This window comes from Ranitomeya imitator, chromosome 3 (genome assembly GCF_032444005.1).
Source record: "Ranitomeya imitator isolate aRanImi1 chromosome 3, aRanImi1.pri, whole genome shotgun sequence".
Taxonomy (NCBI): Eukaryota; Metazoa; Chordata; class Amphibia; order Anura; family Dendrobatidae; genus Ranitomeya; species Ranitomeya imitator.
In genome coordinates, this window is record NC_091284.1 from 339,803,025 (window position 1) to 339,820,609 (window position 17,585).

The 17,585-nt window shown below is 45.1% G+C and overlaps 1 protein-coding gene across 11 annotated transcripts in view; it reads right to left on the bottom strand.

Annotated features, from left to right (window-relative positions):
• LOC138669913 (protein 4.1-like) overlaps positions 1 to 17,585 on the bottom strand; it is a 405,915-nt gene that overhangs the window by 342,601 nt on the left and 45,729 nt on the right. For 5 of the 11 annotated variants that reach the window (XM_069756770.1, XM_069756780.1, XM_069756775.1 and 2 more), the window contains exon 1: positions 5,370 to 5,431. The exons of 3 other annotated variants lie outside the window; for them this stretch is intronic. In XM_069756770.1, the coding sequence (XP_069612871.1) occupies positions 5,370 to 5,416 (47 nt within the window). In that variant the 5' untranslated portion in view covers positions 5,417 to 5,431. Of the gene's footprint in view, positions 1 to 5,369; positions 5,432 to 5,493; positions 5,834 to 17,585 lie in introns of those variants that run through there. 3 more of the 11 variants (XM_069756779.1, XM_069756782.1, XM_069756772.1) reach the window with 3 other exon arrangements.

Below are 17,585 nucleotides of genomic sequence, written 5' to 3' on the forward strand. Positions count from 1 at the left end.
CAAGAAGGAAAACACACAGCAAGTCAGCAGGATCTAGGAGCAACATGGCAGATGTGACAACCTACATGGTGAGCTGCAGCATGTGCTACATGTTCACAGATCGACCAGAAGAAGAATTAAATTTCACCTGTCAGAAGTGTAGACTAGTGGCCCTTTTAGAAGAAAAGGTGCGGGGTCTGGAAGAAAGAATAGCAACTTTGAAACTCATCAAAGAGAATGAAGACTTTCTAGACAGAACAGAAGCATCTCTACTGGTCACAGAAGGTGAAAAAAGTGTCAGAGAACCTCCAAAAGCAGATGAGTGGAAGCATGTGACCAAAAGAAGCAAGAAGACCATGGAGAAATCACCAACCACACAACTGAAGAACCGATATCAAATCTTTGTAGAGGATGAAGATGGCACACCTAAGGATGAAGCAATACCAGCAAGCAAAAAAGAAAAGGGCACACAGCAACAAGTGACAGCAAAAAGTACAGCCAAGAAGCAACGAAGAGTGGTGGTGGTGGGAGACTCACTACTGAGAGGCACAGAAGCAGCCATCTGCAGACCGGACATAACTGCAAGAGAAGTATGCTGCCTTCCAGGTGCGATGATCAAGGATGTGACCGATAGGATAACAAAGCTCTTCAACTCCAAGGACGTCCACCCATTTCTTCTGATACATGTTGGCACCAATGACACGGCAAGGAAGGACCTACCGACAATCTGCAAAGACTTTGAAGAGTTGGGGAAGAAAGTAAAGGAACTGGATGCACAGGTAGTTTTTTCTTCTATCCTTCCAGTAGACGGGCATGGCACCGGGAGATGGAACAGGATCCTTGATGCAAACAACTGGCTAAGACGATGGTGCAGACAACAAGGATTCGGATTCCTGGACCACGGTGTGAATTACTTGTACGATGGACTCCTCGCCAGAGACGGACTACACCTCAACAAACCTGGGAAACACACATTCGCCAGAAGACTCGCTACACTCATCAGGAGGGCGTTAAACTAGAAGAAGAGGGGACGGGAAGAAAAACATTAGACTTGAACAAAGAAGATCCAGGAAAACATACTCAGAAGGGAGGTAAGAACATTTCTAAAACAATCCACAGCGAGGAGATTGGAACAAAACAAAATCCTCTAAACTGCATGCTCGCAAACGCCAGAAGCCTGACAAACAAGATGGAAGAACTAGAAGCAGAAATATCTACAGGTAACTTTGACATAGTGGGAATAACCGAGACATGGTTAGATGAAAGCTATGACTGGGCAGTTAACTTACAGGGTTACAGTCTGTTTAGAAAGGATCGTAAAAATCGGAGAGGAGGAGGGGTTTGTCTCTATGTAAAGTCTTGTCTAAAGTCCACTTTAAGGGAGGATATTAGCGAAGGGAATGAGGATGTCGAGTCCATATGGGTTGAAATTCATGGAGGGAAAAATGGTAACAAAATTCTCATTGGGGTCTGTTACAAACCCCCAAATATAACAGAAAGCATGGAAAGTCTACTTCTAAAGCAGATAGATGAAGCTGCAACCCATAATGAGGTCCTGGTTATGGGGGACTTTAACTACCCGGATATTAACTGGGAAACAGAAACCTGTGAAACCCATAAAGGCAACAGGTTTCTGCTAATAACCAAGAAAAATTATCTTTCACAATTGGTGCAGAATCCAACCAGAGGAGCAGCACTTTTAGACCTAATACTATCTAATAGACCTGACAGAATAACAAATCTGCAGGTGGTCGGGCATCTAGGAAATAGCGACCACAATATTGTACAGTTTCACCTGTCTTTCACTAGGGGGACTTGTCAGGGAGTCACAAAAACACTGAACTTTAGGAAGGCAAAGTTTGACCAGCTTAGAGATGCCCTTAATCTGGTAGACTGGGACAATATCCTCAGAAATAAGAATACAGATAATAAATGGGAAATGTTTAAGAACATCCTAAATAGGCAGTGTAAGCGGTTTATACCTTGTGGGAATAAAAGGACTAGAAATAGGAAAAACCCAATGTGGCTAAACAAAGAAGTAAGACAGGCAATTAACAGAAAAAGAAAGCATTTGCACTACTAAAGCAGGATGGCACCATTGAAGCTCTAAAAAACTATAGGGAGAAAAATACTTTATCTAAAAAACTAATTAAAGCTGCCAAAAAGGAAACAGAGAAGCACATTGCTAAGGAGAGTAAAACTAATCCCAAACTGTTCTTCAACTATATCAATAGTAAAAGAATAAAAACTGAAAATGTAGGCCCCTTAAAAAATAATGAGGAAAGTATGGTTGTAGATGACGAGGAAAAAGCTAACATATTAAACACCTTCTTCTCCACGGTATTCACGGTGGAAAATGAAATGCTAGGTGAAATCCCAAGAAACAATGAAAACCCTATATTAAGGGTCACCAATCTAACCCAAGAAGAGGTGCGAAACCGGCTAAATAAGATTAAAATAGATAAATCTCCGGGTCCGGATGGCATACACCCACGAGTACTAAGATAACTAAGTAATGTAATAGATAAACCATTATTTCTTATTTTTAGGGACTCTATAGCGACAGGGTCTGTTCCGCAGGATTGGCGCATAGCAAATGTGGTGCCAATATTCAAAAAGGGCTCTAAAAGTGAACCTGGAAATTATAGGCCAGTAAGTCTAACCTCTATTGTTGGTAAAATATTTGAAGGGTTTCTGAGGGATGTTATTCTGGATTATCTCAATGAGAATAACTGTTTAACTCCATATCAGCATGGGTTTATGAGAAATCGCTCCTGTCAAACCAATCTAATCAGTTTTTATGAAGAGGTAAGCTATAGGCTGGACCACGGTGAGTCATTGGACGTGGTATATCTCGATTTTTCCAAAGCGTTTGATACCGTGCCGCACAAGAGGTTGGTACACAAAATGAGAATGCTTGGTCTGGGGGAAATTGTGTGTAAATGGGTTAGTAACTGGCTTAGTGATAGAAAGCAGAGGGTGGTTATAAATGGTATAGTCTCTAACTGGGTCGCTGTGACCAGTGGGGTACCGCAGGGGTCAGTATTGGGACCTGTTCTCTTCAACATATTCGTTAATGATCTGGTAGAAGGTTTACACAGTAAAATATCGATATTTGCAGATGATACAAAACTATGTAAAGCAGTTAATACAAGAGAAGATAGTATTCTGCTACAGATGGATCTGGATAAGTTGGAAACTTGGGCTGAAAGGTGGCAGATGAGGTTTAACAATGATAAATGTAAGGTTATACACATGGGAAGAAGGAATCAATGTCACCATTACACACTGAATGGGAAACCACTGGGTAAATCTGACAGGTAGAAGGACTTGGGGATCCTAGTTAATGATAAACTTACCTGGAGCAGCCAGTGCCAGACAGCAGCTGCCAAGGCAAACAGGATCATGGGGTGCATTAAAAGAGGTCTGGATACACATGATGAGAGCATTATACTGCCTCTGTACAAATCCCTAGTTAGACCGCACATGGAGTACTGTGTCCAGTTTTGGGCACCGGTGCTCAGGAAGGATATAATGGAACTAGAGAGAGTACAAAGGAGGGCAACAAAATTAATAAAGGGGATGGGAGAACTACAATACCCAGATAGATTAGCGAAATTAGGATTATTTAGTCTAGAAAAAAGACGACTGAGGGGCGATCTAATAACCATGTATAAGTATATAAGGGGACAATACAAATATCTCGCTGAGGATCTGTTTATACCAAGGAAGGTGACGGGCACAAGGGGGCATTCTTTGCGTCTGGAGGAGAGAAGGTTTTTCCACCAACATAGAAGAGGATTCTTTACTGTTAGGGCAGTGAGAATCTGGAATTGCTTGCCTGAGGAGGTGGTGATGGCGAACTCAGTCGAGGGGTTCAAGAGAGGCCTGGATGTCTTCCTGGAGCAGAACAATATTGTATCATACAATTAGGTTCTGTAGAAGGGCGTAAATCTAGGGGCAGCACGGTGGCTCAGTGGATAGCACTGCAGCCTTGCAGCGCTGGGGTCCTGGGTTCGAATCCCACCCAGGACAACATCTGCAAAGAGTTTGTATGTTCTCTCCGTGTTTGCGTGGGTTTCCTCCGGGCACTCCGGTTTCCTCCCACATTCCAAAGACATACTGATAGGGAATTTAGATTGTGAGCCCCATTGGGGACAGTGATGATAATGTGTGCAAAACTGTAAAGCGCTGCGGAATATGTTAGCGCTATATAAAAATAAAGATTATTATTATTTATCTGGGGATTTATTATGATGGAATATAGGCTGAACTGGATGGACAAATGTCTTTTTTCGGCCTTACTAACTATGTTACTATGTTACTATGTTAATGCATTGGGAAATGTCCGAAAAAAAACGCGCAAAAAACCACGTCAAAACCGTGCAAAAAAACGCATGCGGATTTCATGCGGAAATCTGGCAGAAATGTCCGGATTTTCACAGGAATTGTCTGCATGAATTCCTGAACGTGTGCACATAGCCTAAAACAAAGCACACCATTGACAAAACTTTATAGAGAAGAGTGTGTCACTCTTACCAAAGCAGAATATTAGAAATAACAGTTTCTCTACGGCCCCTTTCACACATCAGTTTTTTGCCGTCAGTCACAATCCGTTGGCTTGACGGATCCGTTGCAGATTGTGAAAAACTGATGCGACGGATTCATTTTTTCCAACGAATCTAACTAGCGGATCTGGCTAATAGGATTTTAATTAAATCAAAGCACGCCCAGTTAAAAAAAAAAAAAAATGGAATCCGTCACCGGATTCTGTCATTTGACGGATACAGCGCTATAGGCTTCCATTCTAGTAAACGACAGATCCGTTGCTGTCCGATTTTTTGACACAAAAAACGTTACTTTGTTATTTCCTGCTGCGGGACAAACAATTTGATGGATCCGGTGAACGACAAATGAAACATGAGGCCATCTGTCACTAATACAAGTCTGAGAAGAAAAAAAGATCCGGCGGCATCAGTCGCAGGATTCGTTTTTCCTCAAAATTTGACGGATTGCGACTGATGGCAAAAAACTGTTACGAAAAAGAGGCGTACCTGATGTGGTGGATGTTTACTAAAGAGAAATTGGAAAACAAACAGAGAACGTCACATTTATCTATAGATCTGTTAGACTAACAATCCATGTAAACACAGTGCCACAGCGCTTCCGCAAGTCAGGACACGGGTCGCCATCAGAACATATCTGCATTTACCACAACTGCTGGAAACGAGCACAGAAAGTAGTTGCCGGTAGCAACCGAATCAGTCTCCAGGTTTGCGGCAGACGTGTTACTATGGGCAACTGCTCCACTACAGACACTACTTGTTCGGCTTCCCTAGCCTCTAGTCCGCCATTAGTAAAGTATCACGTTACCGCATGTAAAAACACACTTTCTTTCCACTTGTTGAAGCCCAACTTTACAGAACAGCTGCAACATGAGGAGGCAGTACAGTGACACTCCTGGCACTATGAGGCGGCGGTACCGCACACCGCCCTGCACACACGGATACATACGGCTCAGCACGGGACAGGTTGGCGCGCTTTTCCGCAGCACGTGATCTCCGCAGCACACGTGATCTCCGCACCTCCACCGCCAAGCAGTTCACACCACCGGCCAGTAAACACTGGAGTAGCCGCTAATTGGCCGGCGGGCTGCACATTGCTGGGGGGCGTTACTACCGAGCCATGGTGTGAAGCGGGGGTGTGGGCTGCCAGACTACCTGCCGCAGCCATGTTTAGTTACCGAGTGTCGTTATAAGGTGTGCGGACAATGACAGGGACGCTCCGGTGGCGACATGTCGGCTGCAGTGCAGACAGCCTTCATATACAGCGTCGCCCCGCCCGCCGCCAGCACAGAGAGTGGTCCTATACTGCCGCCTCGTGGAGGATTCCGGCACTGCTCCGCTCTATCTAGCGGCGGGCGCCATTACACAATACCGTGACCAGTGGCGCACGGACCGTAGCGGCGAGGATGAGACGGGCGATGACAGCAGTACTCACCGGCAGTAGGGATGGCGGCCGCAGGGGGTCGGGTCAGGACAGGTGCATGAAATAAAGGAGACAAAAATATGTTAGTGACAGGTTTCTACATAAATATCTCGTCACAGCTATGCAGTAACAGGAAGATGGTGTAAGCACACAGTATGAGGCGGCCTAATGACACGGCACCCTTGTATGGTGGCCATGGACCCACACCTTTGTTTCTGGAGTAAAGGCCCTTAGACCATGGGCTAATGGTGGGCACGGCTACCAGACCATTTCTCTCACTTCTATTTAGCACCATTATCAATCTAAATATGTGTGGGAGGAAACCAGCGTATCTGGAGGGCAGCACGGTGGCTCAGTGGTTAGCATTGCTGCGCTGGGGTCCTGGGTTCAAATCCCACCAAGCACAACCTGTCATTTTTACAATATGTAGTAATGCTGCGGCATATATTGCACAGGCGATCAGACTATCGCAGCTTCCAGGGACTATTAAGAACAGTAAAAAGTAAAAAATTAAGTTTGCTTTTTTTTTCTAATCAAAAACATAAAAGGTTCAAATCACCCCCCTGTACCCTGCATTAATATTAAAGGGAATTTGTCACCCCAAAATTCACCTATAAGCTGCGACCACTGGCATCAGGTGCTTATCTGCAGCATTCTGTAATGCTGCTGTAGATAAGCCCCCGATGTAACCTGAAAGATGAGAAAAAGAGGCTAGATTATACTCACCCAGGGGCGGTCCGGTCCGATGGGTGTCGCAGTCCGGGGCCTCCCATCTTCATAGGATGATGTCCTCTTCTTTGCTTCCTGCCGCGGCTCCGGCACAGGCGTACTTTATATGCCCTGTTAAGGGCAGAGCAAAGTACTGCAGGATCTGGGCCTCTCTGACCTTTCCGGCGCCTGCGCACTACAGTACTTTGCTCTACCCTCAACAGGGCATATAAAGTACGCCTGCGCCGGAGCCGCGGCAGGAAGACAAGAAGAGGACATCATCCTATGAAGATGGGAAGCGCTAGACCGGACCACAGCAGGACCGCCCCTGGGTGAGTATAATCTAACTTGTTTTTTCCATCTTTCAGGTTACATCGGGACTTCTCTACAGCAGAATGCTGTAGACACACACACACACACTAAAGCCACGTTCAGAAAAGTCCGATCAAAATATAAAAGTAATTAACCCAAGTGGTAGACACTAAACGGAAAAATTCAATAACGCCGAAATGATGTTTTTTTGGGTCACTGCAATATCAAAAGTTATAAGTATCCCGAAATAGTATCAACAACGTTGTCTCGCCCTGCAAAAGTAAGCAGTCACACATCTCCAACAACTTCAATAGTTACTGGCTTCATAAAATGGCGACATCTCCCCCCAAAATTCTCACCACCAAAATAAAAAACAAACATGTTCGGTATTGCCGTTATAGTACCAATGAGGAGAATCCTAATGGGAGGTTTAATTTTGCCACAAAATGTGCACCATTAACCCCTTAGTGGCCGCCAATACTTTTTTTTACTGACGTGAGATATAAGGGAAATAGCATCCCCATATGGAGCGCCCCCGTAGGGCTAGGGGTACTCAGAGCTGGGCCCTTCGGTTCTCAAGGGGGATGTCACGGTGGCTGGCCCGGTCCGTGGCCCTAGGGCCGTCCGTTAATAAAAGGGGGGGATCGGTCTTTAAAGGGATAATGTTCGTGACGCCACCTGTGGTATTCAGTCAGGGTGACCGACGCTGCTTAGGGATCCGCTGGGGTGATGTTATGGCAGCTGGACGGTGTACCTTCCCACAGGTGAAGTATGTCCCAGGGCTTTCCAGTGTGTAGATGGTGAATGGCGCAGTGAAGAACGAGGACACAAGGTTGCAGTCTCTTTACCTTTACTGAAGACTTCAGCATCCACAGTCCAGAGCACCAGATGACAGGTTAGGCAGAGTCCAGCCGGTCTGAAGGCAAATCCAGAGTCCCCTTATCCAGGTGGAAATCAGTAGCCTTCCTCTAACGCCTGAGTGTTGTAGTACCTTACTGCTAAGCTTCTCATAAGGTCCTCACAACTGATGTTGGTGTTCTAGATGTTATGTCTCTCACTGTCCCCCAGATGGATAGGAACAAACCCGTATGACTGGTGGCTTGAGGCTTTTTACAGGAGCTCTAGGATGCCCCGGCCTCCCATCGTTGCCACCGTGCCTCCTGGGTAAAGGTCAGGCAACTAATATGGAATTAGCTGTCCTGCTGGTCTCTGGAGCCAGGCTTGGAGACGATGACTCCCTCGGTGTTCCGGCTACTGGATCCTGCGCCTCAGAAAGGAGGCAGCCTTTTACAGGGCAGAACTCCTTCTGGTTTCCTCTCCTTTTGCTATGACTTCGTTTCTCACCCTCTACAATACAAGTCGCTGTTTGTGTCTCTTTGTTAGGATGCTGCCGCATTGGTAGGCAGTCGCAGCTCCGTGGCCTTCTGTCTAGGCCTCTGACAGGATCCCACCCCTGTCAGGGAACCACTACCAGAGTGAAGCTCAGATAGCAGCTAACTGGGTGAAGCCCAGCTCGCTTCTGCCTAACTTCCTATCCAGACCACCAGTTTTACCTAATTGTGAGGAGTGCCCTACTAAATAAGAGCATAGCTCCCCCTGGTGGGCTGGAGTGTGAAGTGTGTTGTGTGGTTTGTGATACCTGGTAAAGTGCTCACCTTTATTTCCTTCAGATGCAACATCACTCCCCCTGGTGGAAGAATGACATCACTGCAACGACCAGGACCCTGGGGCGCTGCACATACAGGAGACAATCCAGCAGCTGTTGGCTGTGCACTATAGCTGACAACTTGCTGCATTAGCCACAATCAGTGTTTGCACCGTCCAAATCTGTTTAACCCCTTAGATGCTGCTGTCAAATCTGACTTCATCATATAAATGGTTAATGGAGTGTGGGGGCCTCCTCTTTATCCCCATCGGCACCCTGAGATCATGATTGTGTGGTCCTGATGTTTGCCATGGCAGTTCAAGGCCAAATAGCGGCATTAGAGTCTGCCGGCTGTAGTGACCTGTTCAGAAGTTAGTGACATTTAGGTGGTAAAAACACATTCTACATTTCTGTCATGTCACTTTGCATTAATTCCAGAAAATCAAATGAAGGATAAATAAACTACCTGACAGCAGTTTTCAGTATGTCAGGGGGTGCTGTATTAAAATGGTATCACGTTTGGGGGTCTCCAATATATAGAACCAACAAAGTCACTTCAAACCTGGATAGGCCCATTAAAAAAATAATAATAATTTTGCAAATTTCATTGGAAAAATTGCTGCTACAGTTTTAAACTTAAGATGCTAACAAAATAAAACATTTTACAAATGGTGCTGATGTAAAGCAGATATGAGGGAAATGTTAAAATGGTATTTTTTAATGTTAATGACTGTATTAAAGGGCTAATCATTCAAAGTTTGAAAATTCCATTTTTATATACCGGTATTTGTTACATTCCTGATTTTTTTTTTTATAAATCATACAAAACATATCAACATACATTGTACTTTAGGATAATGGTAAATTTGTCACAAAAAAAAAAATCTCCAAATCAATGGGACATGTTGAAGCGCTCCAGAGTCATTACCACATAAAATTGACACTGGTCAGATTTCAAAAATTTTGCCCGGTCGGTCACTAAGGGGTTAAAACAATTCTCTAAAAACAATGTGAGACTTGCGTTTCACAATTTCTCCCCATTTGGAATTTTTTTCCCCTTTTTCAGCACACTATGTGGTAAAATCAATGGTGTCAATCAAACTTTACAACTCGTCCCACAATAAGCAACCCCTCATATATGTCTATGTGGACAGAAAAATAACGTTGTGGCTGTGGGAAGAAGAGGAGAAAAAAAACAAACGCAAAAATGGAAATTTGCCAGTGTGAAGGGGTCAAAGGATTGTCTTTTGAGCAGCTCAAAGCTTCTTAGATTCTTCTCACTCCCCATTATCTAGCAGGACCACATGCCTCCTCCAGTGATCGATCGTTCTGGTGAATAGCAGAGCTGCAGTATTAGGCCATGCTCACGCTCAGTATTTGGTCAGTATTTTACCTCAGTATGTGTAAGCCAAAACCAGGAGTGGGTGATAAATATAGAAGTGGTGACGTGTTTCTATTACCATATACTTTTCCTCTAATTGCCCAACGCTTGGTTTTTGGCTTACAAATACTGTGACCTAAAAATGTGTATTTTAAAAACGGATGCAATACAATGGACATGATAGAAAGATGGTCTGTTTTAAATGGATGTAAAAAGATATCAAGTAAGGTCGTAGCGGGCCCATAAAAGGGAGGCCAACATGACAGGGCTTGAGCCGGAATGGAGTGAAAATATATTATATATATATATATATATATATATATATATATATATATGGTGGGGTGTGTGTGTTCTGCTACAGCCATAAAATTTTGCACAGTCACACATCTGGACCCCAAGAGCGTCATAGGTTAATGTTGTGAGGCGAAATTTTACCCCCACGCTTTCCAATTCAAACAATTTAGCCCTTATCTACATAATGGGGAAAAATAAAAGGAAAAGTGTTGGAGGCAAATTGACAGCTGCCAGATGTGAACAAGGGGGACTTAAAGAATGAGAGCGATGGCGCCAAAGAGTATATACCGTACAGTTGCTAAGGTGGGGCCCCCGACATGGGATACTCACCACACACGGAGATATGAACACACACACAAAATGCGCCACACACTACCACGTGCTTGAACACATCACCCTCAGCACACATTTCACCACAGATACTCCAACATCGCCACATAAAAGTCGAAACAAAAGTCACCACTCAAAATTCGCCACATGCAAAACTCGGCTCACACAAAACTAGCCACACGTGCAAAACTCATCTCATGGAAAACTCGCCACACGCAAAACTTGCACACGCAGAAAATGCACAAAAAGTTGCAACACATGCAAAAGTTGCCTCACACAAAACTTGCACATACTCAAAACGCACCACACAAAACCCGCCACGCGCAAAACTTGCTGCACACAACTTGCTACACTAACCTGTCACATGCAACTTGACACAAAGTTGCTACACGCATGTCGCCACACAAAACTCACACAACTTGACACATGAAACTCGCCCTAAAACACACACAAGTCTGGTATTATCCTTCAAAAATAAAAATCTGATTAATAAGCAGACAAACTACAAGAGCAACAAATGTACCATATAGGAAATACGGCAGCTGTCAGTCTCATGACCTGTCTATTATGTGTATGTGTGAGCTAATATATACTGCCGGGGGAGGGCTTCCTGTTGGCTGGGGATTTATCAGGCTGCCAATTTAGCTTACAAATACTGAGGTAAAAATACTGACCAAATAACGTGTGAACGCTGTTATGATCTGGTGGCCTAGGAGCAGCATGTGACGTACTCTGGAGAAGGTGGTACCTGTACTGACCGCAGACCCTGAACTTAGCACCGCAACTAGAAGTAGCCGTGGGATGTACCTAACACTCCCTAGACACCTCGACACAGCCTAAGGACTAACTTCCCCTAAAGATAGAAACGGGAAAACTATCTTGCCTCAGAGAAAATCCCGAAAGGATAGACAGCCCCCCACAAATATTGACTGTGAGGAGAGGGAAATGACATACGCAGACTGAAATCAGGATTTAGCAAAGGAGGCCATTCTAGCTAAAAAGAAAGAATAGAACAGAGTACTATGCGGTCAGTATTAAAACACTAGAAAATATCCACCACAGAAAATACAAATCTCCACATCTGACTAAAGACATGGAGGGTATATCTGCATCTCCAGAGATACAGCTTGGCTGCAAAAAATCCTTACACAGACAAAGCTGGACAAGACAAAACATGAAAATGCACAGAACTATAAGGCCCACAGCATGTGGGCAGCGAAAACAAAGCCAGAACTTATCTTTGTTGAAAAGAACAGCAAAACAGGAGAGACCAGTCAGGGATGTGAATCCTCCAAAAACAATGGACAACTGGCACTGACTAAAGGATAAAGCAAGACTATATAGCCCAGTCCAAATTGCAATAAGTGGACACACCTGATAAATGCTGCGATCCAAAGACAGCAGCACTACCACTCATAACCACCGGAGGGAACCCAAGAGTAGAATTCACAACAGAACGCGGTCTAATACAGAAGGAGATGACATACAGATATATACTATATACAGGGGAGATGACACACATATATACTATATACAGGGGAGATGACACACATATATACTATATACAGGAGAGATGACACACGTATATACTATATACAGGAGGAGATGACACATATATACTATATACAGGGCAGATGACACAGGTATATACTATATACAGGAGGAGATGACACGTATATACTATATACAGGAGAGATGACACACAGGTATATACTATATACAGGAGAAGATGACACAGATATATACTATATTCAGGAGAAGATGACACAGATATATACTATATACAGGGGAGATGACACATACTATATACAAGGGAGAGGACACAGGTATATACTATATACAGGAGGAGATGGCACGTATATACTATATACAGGAGGAGATGACACACGTATATACTATATACAGGAGGAGATGACACACGTATATACTATATACAGGAGGACATGGCACAGGTATATACTATGTACAGGACATGACACAGATATATACTATATACAGGGGAGATGACACAGGTATATACTATATACAGGAGAGATGACACAGGTATATACTATATACAGGAGAAGATGACAGATATATACTATATACAGGGGAGATGACACATATACTATATACAGGGGAGAGGACACAGGTATATACTATATACAGGATGAGATGACACAGGAATATACTATATACAGGGGAGATGACACAGGTATATACTATATACAGGAGGACATGACACACAGGTATATACTATATACAGGTGGAGATGAGACACACACTATATACAGGAGAGATGACACAGGTATATACTATATATAGGAGGAGATGACATACAGGTGTATACTATATATAAGGGAGATGACAAACATGTATATACTGAGGGGAAAATGAGAGGTGTGAGGTGAAAATGAAAAGGTGTGAGTGCAAAGTGAGAGGAGTGAGGGAAAATAGTGGAGTGATCGGAAAATGACAAGTGTTAGGGGGGGAAATGAGAGAAGTGAGGTCCTATAACTAACCATAGATATAGTAAATATCGCCGGGCTCTTCAGCTATAATATATACACACACATTATAGCTGAAGAGCGGCGATAGCTATATAAATTGTCGAAGGGGTACGTCTGTCTGTCTGCAACTTCCGTAACGGAAATCCCACGTCGCTGATTGGTCTCGCCAGCTGCCTGTTATGGCTGCCGCGACCAATCAGTGACGGGCACAGTCCGATTAGTCCCTCCCTAATCCCCTGCAGTCAGTGCCCGGCGCCTGCATATTCCCCTCCACTCACACAGGGTTAATGCCAGCGTTAACGGGCCGTGGGTACCGCACTCCGTAACCGCTGCTATTAACCCTGTGTGACCAAGTTTTTACTATTGATGCTGCGTATGCAGCATCAATAGTAAAAAGATCTAATGTTACAAAAAAAAAGTTATTCTCACCCTCCGACGTGGTGCTGTCCTCGGCAGTGCAAGCGGCAGGTTCCGGTGCCAAAGATGCTATGCGAGAAGGACCTGCCATGACGTCACGGTTATGTGACCGCGACGTCATCACAGGTCCTGCGCTCATACCAACCCTGGGACCGGAAGCTGCCGCGTGCACCGCACACAGGCGCCAGGACTACAAGAGCCCTTCAGAAGGTGAGTATATGTTTATTTTTTATTTTAAGTCTTTTTTAACCTGTTACATACGTGGCTGGCCAATATACTAAGTGGCTGGCCAATACACTGCTCGCGAGACCGCTACATCACAGGTTATCACCGCAAGGCATTACTGGGAACGGAGCGTCGAAAGCAAGGAGCCAGGGCCGTATTTGGCCTTCATGCTGCCCTAGGCACTTTTCATGGTCGCGCCCCTTACTGACGTCACACAGTCTGTGCACACAAAATCTGTATAAGGCAGATCTACTCTGTAAAACACTTTAAAAAGAGCTAATTAAACACTTAAAGAATAAACGTCTGCACTTGCCGCGCACAGGTTCAGTCTTTTGTGTGTTTTTTTTTTTTTAACACCTTCAGCTTTCCAAAGTTGTCAAGAGATTAAAATAGGTGACCTAACCATTGCTTTAGTGAGGAGAGGCCTAGTGATATAGAGACATGCTGTCTGCTCATTCACCCCTCCTCTTTACTGAATGTGTTCAAAGGGAAGCCAAGAGCAGCCAGGTAGCAGAGCGAGCCTGCAGCCACATTGTGTGCACCCACACTGACACTTGGAGCACGCTGCTGCACTCATCCAATGTCGCTGGTTTCACACTTGCGTTTTTTTTGTTTTTTTTTTTTCAAATCAGGGAAAATCAGGTTTTGCCCCTTCACTTTAATGGTGTCAGGTAGAATTCAGTTACTTCAGCTTTCTTCATGACAATTAAAGTAAATGGAAAAAACTGGATCCTGAAAGGATCATGTTATGTGCCCACGTTGCGGATTCGTGTGGATTTTTCCGCAGTGTTTTTTGTGCGGATTCCACCTGCGGTTTTAAGTCTGCGGATTCCTATTGAGGAACAGGTATAAAATGCTGCGGAATCCGCACAAAGAATCGACATGTTGCAGAAAATGCAACGCAGTGTTTCCGCTTGGTGTTTTCCGCACCATGGGCACAGTGGATTTGGTTTTCTATAGGTTTACATGGAACTGTAAACCAGATGGAAAACTGCTGCAAATCCGCCAAATCCTCAGTGTGCACACAGTCTCAAGATTTGGCTGAAAAACCTGATTTTGCCTGACTTGGACAAAAAAAACACAAGTGTGAAACCAGCCTCAGGCCATGTGCACACGTTCAGGTTTTTTCGCGGTTTTTTTTCGCACTATAAAAACGCATACATTATGCATTCTATCATTTAGAATGCATTCTGCATGTTTTGTGCACATGGATGCGTTTTTTTCCGCAAAAAAAATGCATCGCGGTAAAAAAATGAGCATCTACATGATCTCTCCTGGTATCGGTGCCGACGACTCCGCACCTATAAGTACCTCACAATCGAGGGCATTCCAGAAGAACGAGTGTACACGCGACATCATCGGCGTCACTCTCCTCTGAATCCGGAAGTGGCCGGCATCAGACAATGCACTTAAATTTTTTGGACAATTTCACCCCTTAAGTGCTGAAATCTGCAGGGAAACGCTCTGCCAGGCACAGATGGCATTTTCAGTACCATGGATACGTGTGTCCTGTAATCTGAGGCACCAAATACACCATATTGGACCTTCACGGGAGCGACCAGAGTCACAATACTGGGGGCGGGGACGCATTTTCACAATTTTGATTTTTAAGACGCACTTTAGTTGACATAATTCCACCACAGGTTAATACTGGCGCAAACACCACGTGGTATCGCACTGCCACTGTTCTCAAGGTCACCTGGGGGAACTTCTCAATGTCTTGATACTTTGTATTCAATCACCATTTGTAAGGCAAAGACATCAGCTGCCCTCCATATGTATAATGGTAGCGCCCTGCTGGTTGCACCTGAGCTCCACAGGTGTCTCCGGTGATAGCCCCCTATACACCTGTCCCGGGTGGATCTGAGCATGCGCAGTGCGCGCCCGGTGCTAGGACCCCCACGGAGGTGACGCAGCGCGAACCTTCACCTCCAGCCCTGCCACTCGCATGTGTACATGCAGCACCACAGCAACATCCACAGCAGCATGGCTTCCTGTGACTTGTTGTCGTCCTTCTTCCTGGGGATTATCACTTCACACAGGCGGAGCCGCCCGCCACCTCCATCACCAGAGAGTGAAACTTCCAGTACCAGGCAGAAACCTGCTCCCCTCTCCCAGCTCTAGGTGGAGGAGACACCGGTCCCGCCTCACCGCCACCACCTCCAACCTGCCCTGCACAGAGCATCACAGCTGCCGGACCTGCAGAGCATGGCACATGAAACGTCTCATTCCTTACTTTCTTCTGGCTTCCTGCCTGGACTTTATATGCTCCGCAGAGCTTGTTCTTCTCTGTCTTGGTGCCGCCCCCAGCAGCCCCGCGCCCCTCGGCACGTTTCCTCCAGTGCCTAGTGGCAAATACGGCCCTGCAAGGAGCATCGCTAAAGGCCTAGGCTGGATCCACCGGAAGGCGAGTATATAACTTATTTTAATTAACAGGGATATGATGCCCACTGTGCTATATACTGCGTGGGCTGTAAGTGTTTCGCCTGGGGCCCTCAAACCTGGAGCCGGCCCTGGCTTCACTGATCGGCCGGCTAGGCGCGACCAAATCCTGTGTATTCATTGCATTATTCTGAAATCTTCGTAAACTACATACATATTCTAGAATACCCGATGAGTGGTCATTCCCACCCATCTCTTATGACCGCTTGTAAAATCCGGCCCTGGAGCAGCCCAAAACAATCCCTTCAGCACTATACGTGTTGGAGCATACCTCTGAGTTCACATCACCGCATCTAATAGCCGTGATGACACATACCTCCCCTCCAGGACTTGTCTGGCTGATATCTCTATCAATATCAGCCAGACAAGTCCTTGAGGGGAGGTATGTGTCATCACGGCTATTAAGATGCGGTGATGTGAACTCAGAGGTATGCTCCAACACGTATAGTGCTGAGGGGATTGTTTTGGGCTGCTCCAGGGCCGGATTTTACAAGCAGTCATAACAGATGGGTGGGAATGACCACTCACATATCCCACACAAGGGGCGTGTTTTGGTGAATAAAATGGAGGCTAATTGCCTCATACAGTGACTGTGGCCAGAGGCTTGGAGACCTCCATTGTGTGTTGTAAAAGACACTGACCTGTGCGGGCGGACCCGCTGTACTACAAGTACTGTGTACCTTTTTTCCTGTTTGTTGCTTTGTGCCGTCTGGTGTCTCATCTTCCTCTTGACAATACCCCTTATATTCTCTATGGGGCCAGGCGAGTTTGCTGGCCAATCAAGCACAGTGATACTGTTGTTTTAAACCAGGTATTGGTACTTTTGACAGTGTAGACAGGTACTAAGTCCTGCTGGAGAAGGAAATTTCCATCTCTAAAAAGCTTGTTGGCAGAGGGAAGCATGAAGTGCTGTAAAATTTCCTGGTAGACGGCTGCGCTGACTTGCTAAAACACAGTGGACCTACACCAGATGACATGGCGCCCCAAACCATCACGGATTGTGGAAACTTCACACTAGTCCTCAAGCAGCTTGGATTGTGTGCCTCTCCACTCTTCCTCCAGACTCTGGGACCTTGATTCCCAAATTAAATGCAAAATTTACTTTCATCTGAAAACACCTAGAACCACTGAGCAACAGCCCAGTTCTCCTTCTCCCATGTAAGGCTAGTTTCACATTTGCGTTTAAATCTGCAAGTGGTGGAAAAAAACATATAAACGCGTACTAACACAGCGTTTTTTAGACGCATGTGGGAATGCATGCGGTTAAACGCCACGTTTGTACGCGTTTATTCCAGCGCTTGCGTTTTTGGTGCGCATGATGAGAAATTTCACAAGAGAAAAATCTAGATAACCAGACACCGCCAATGGTACTACA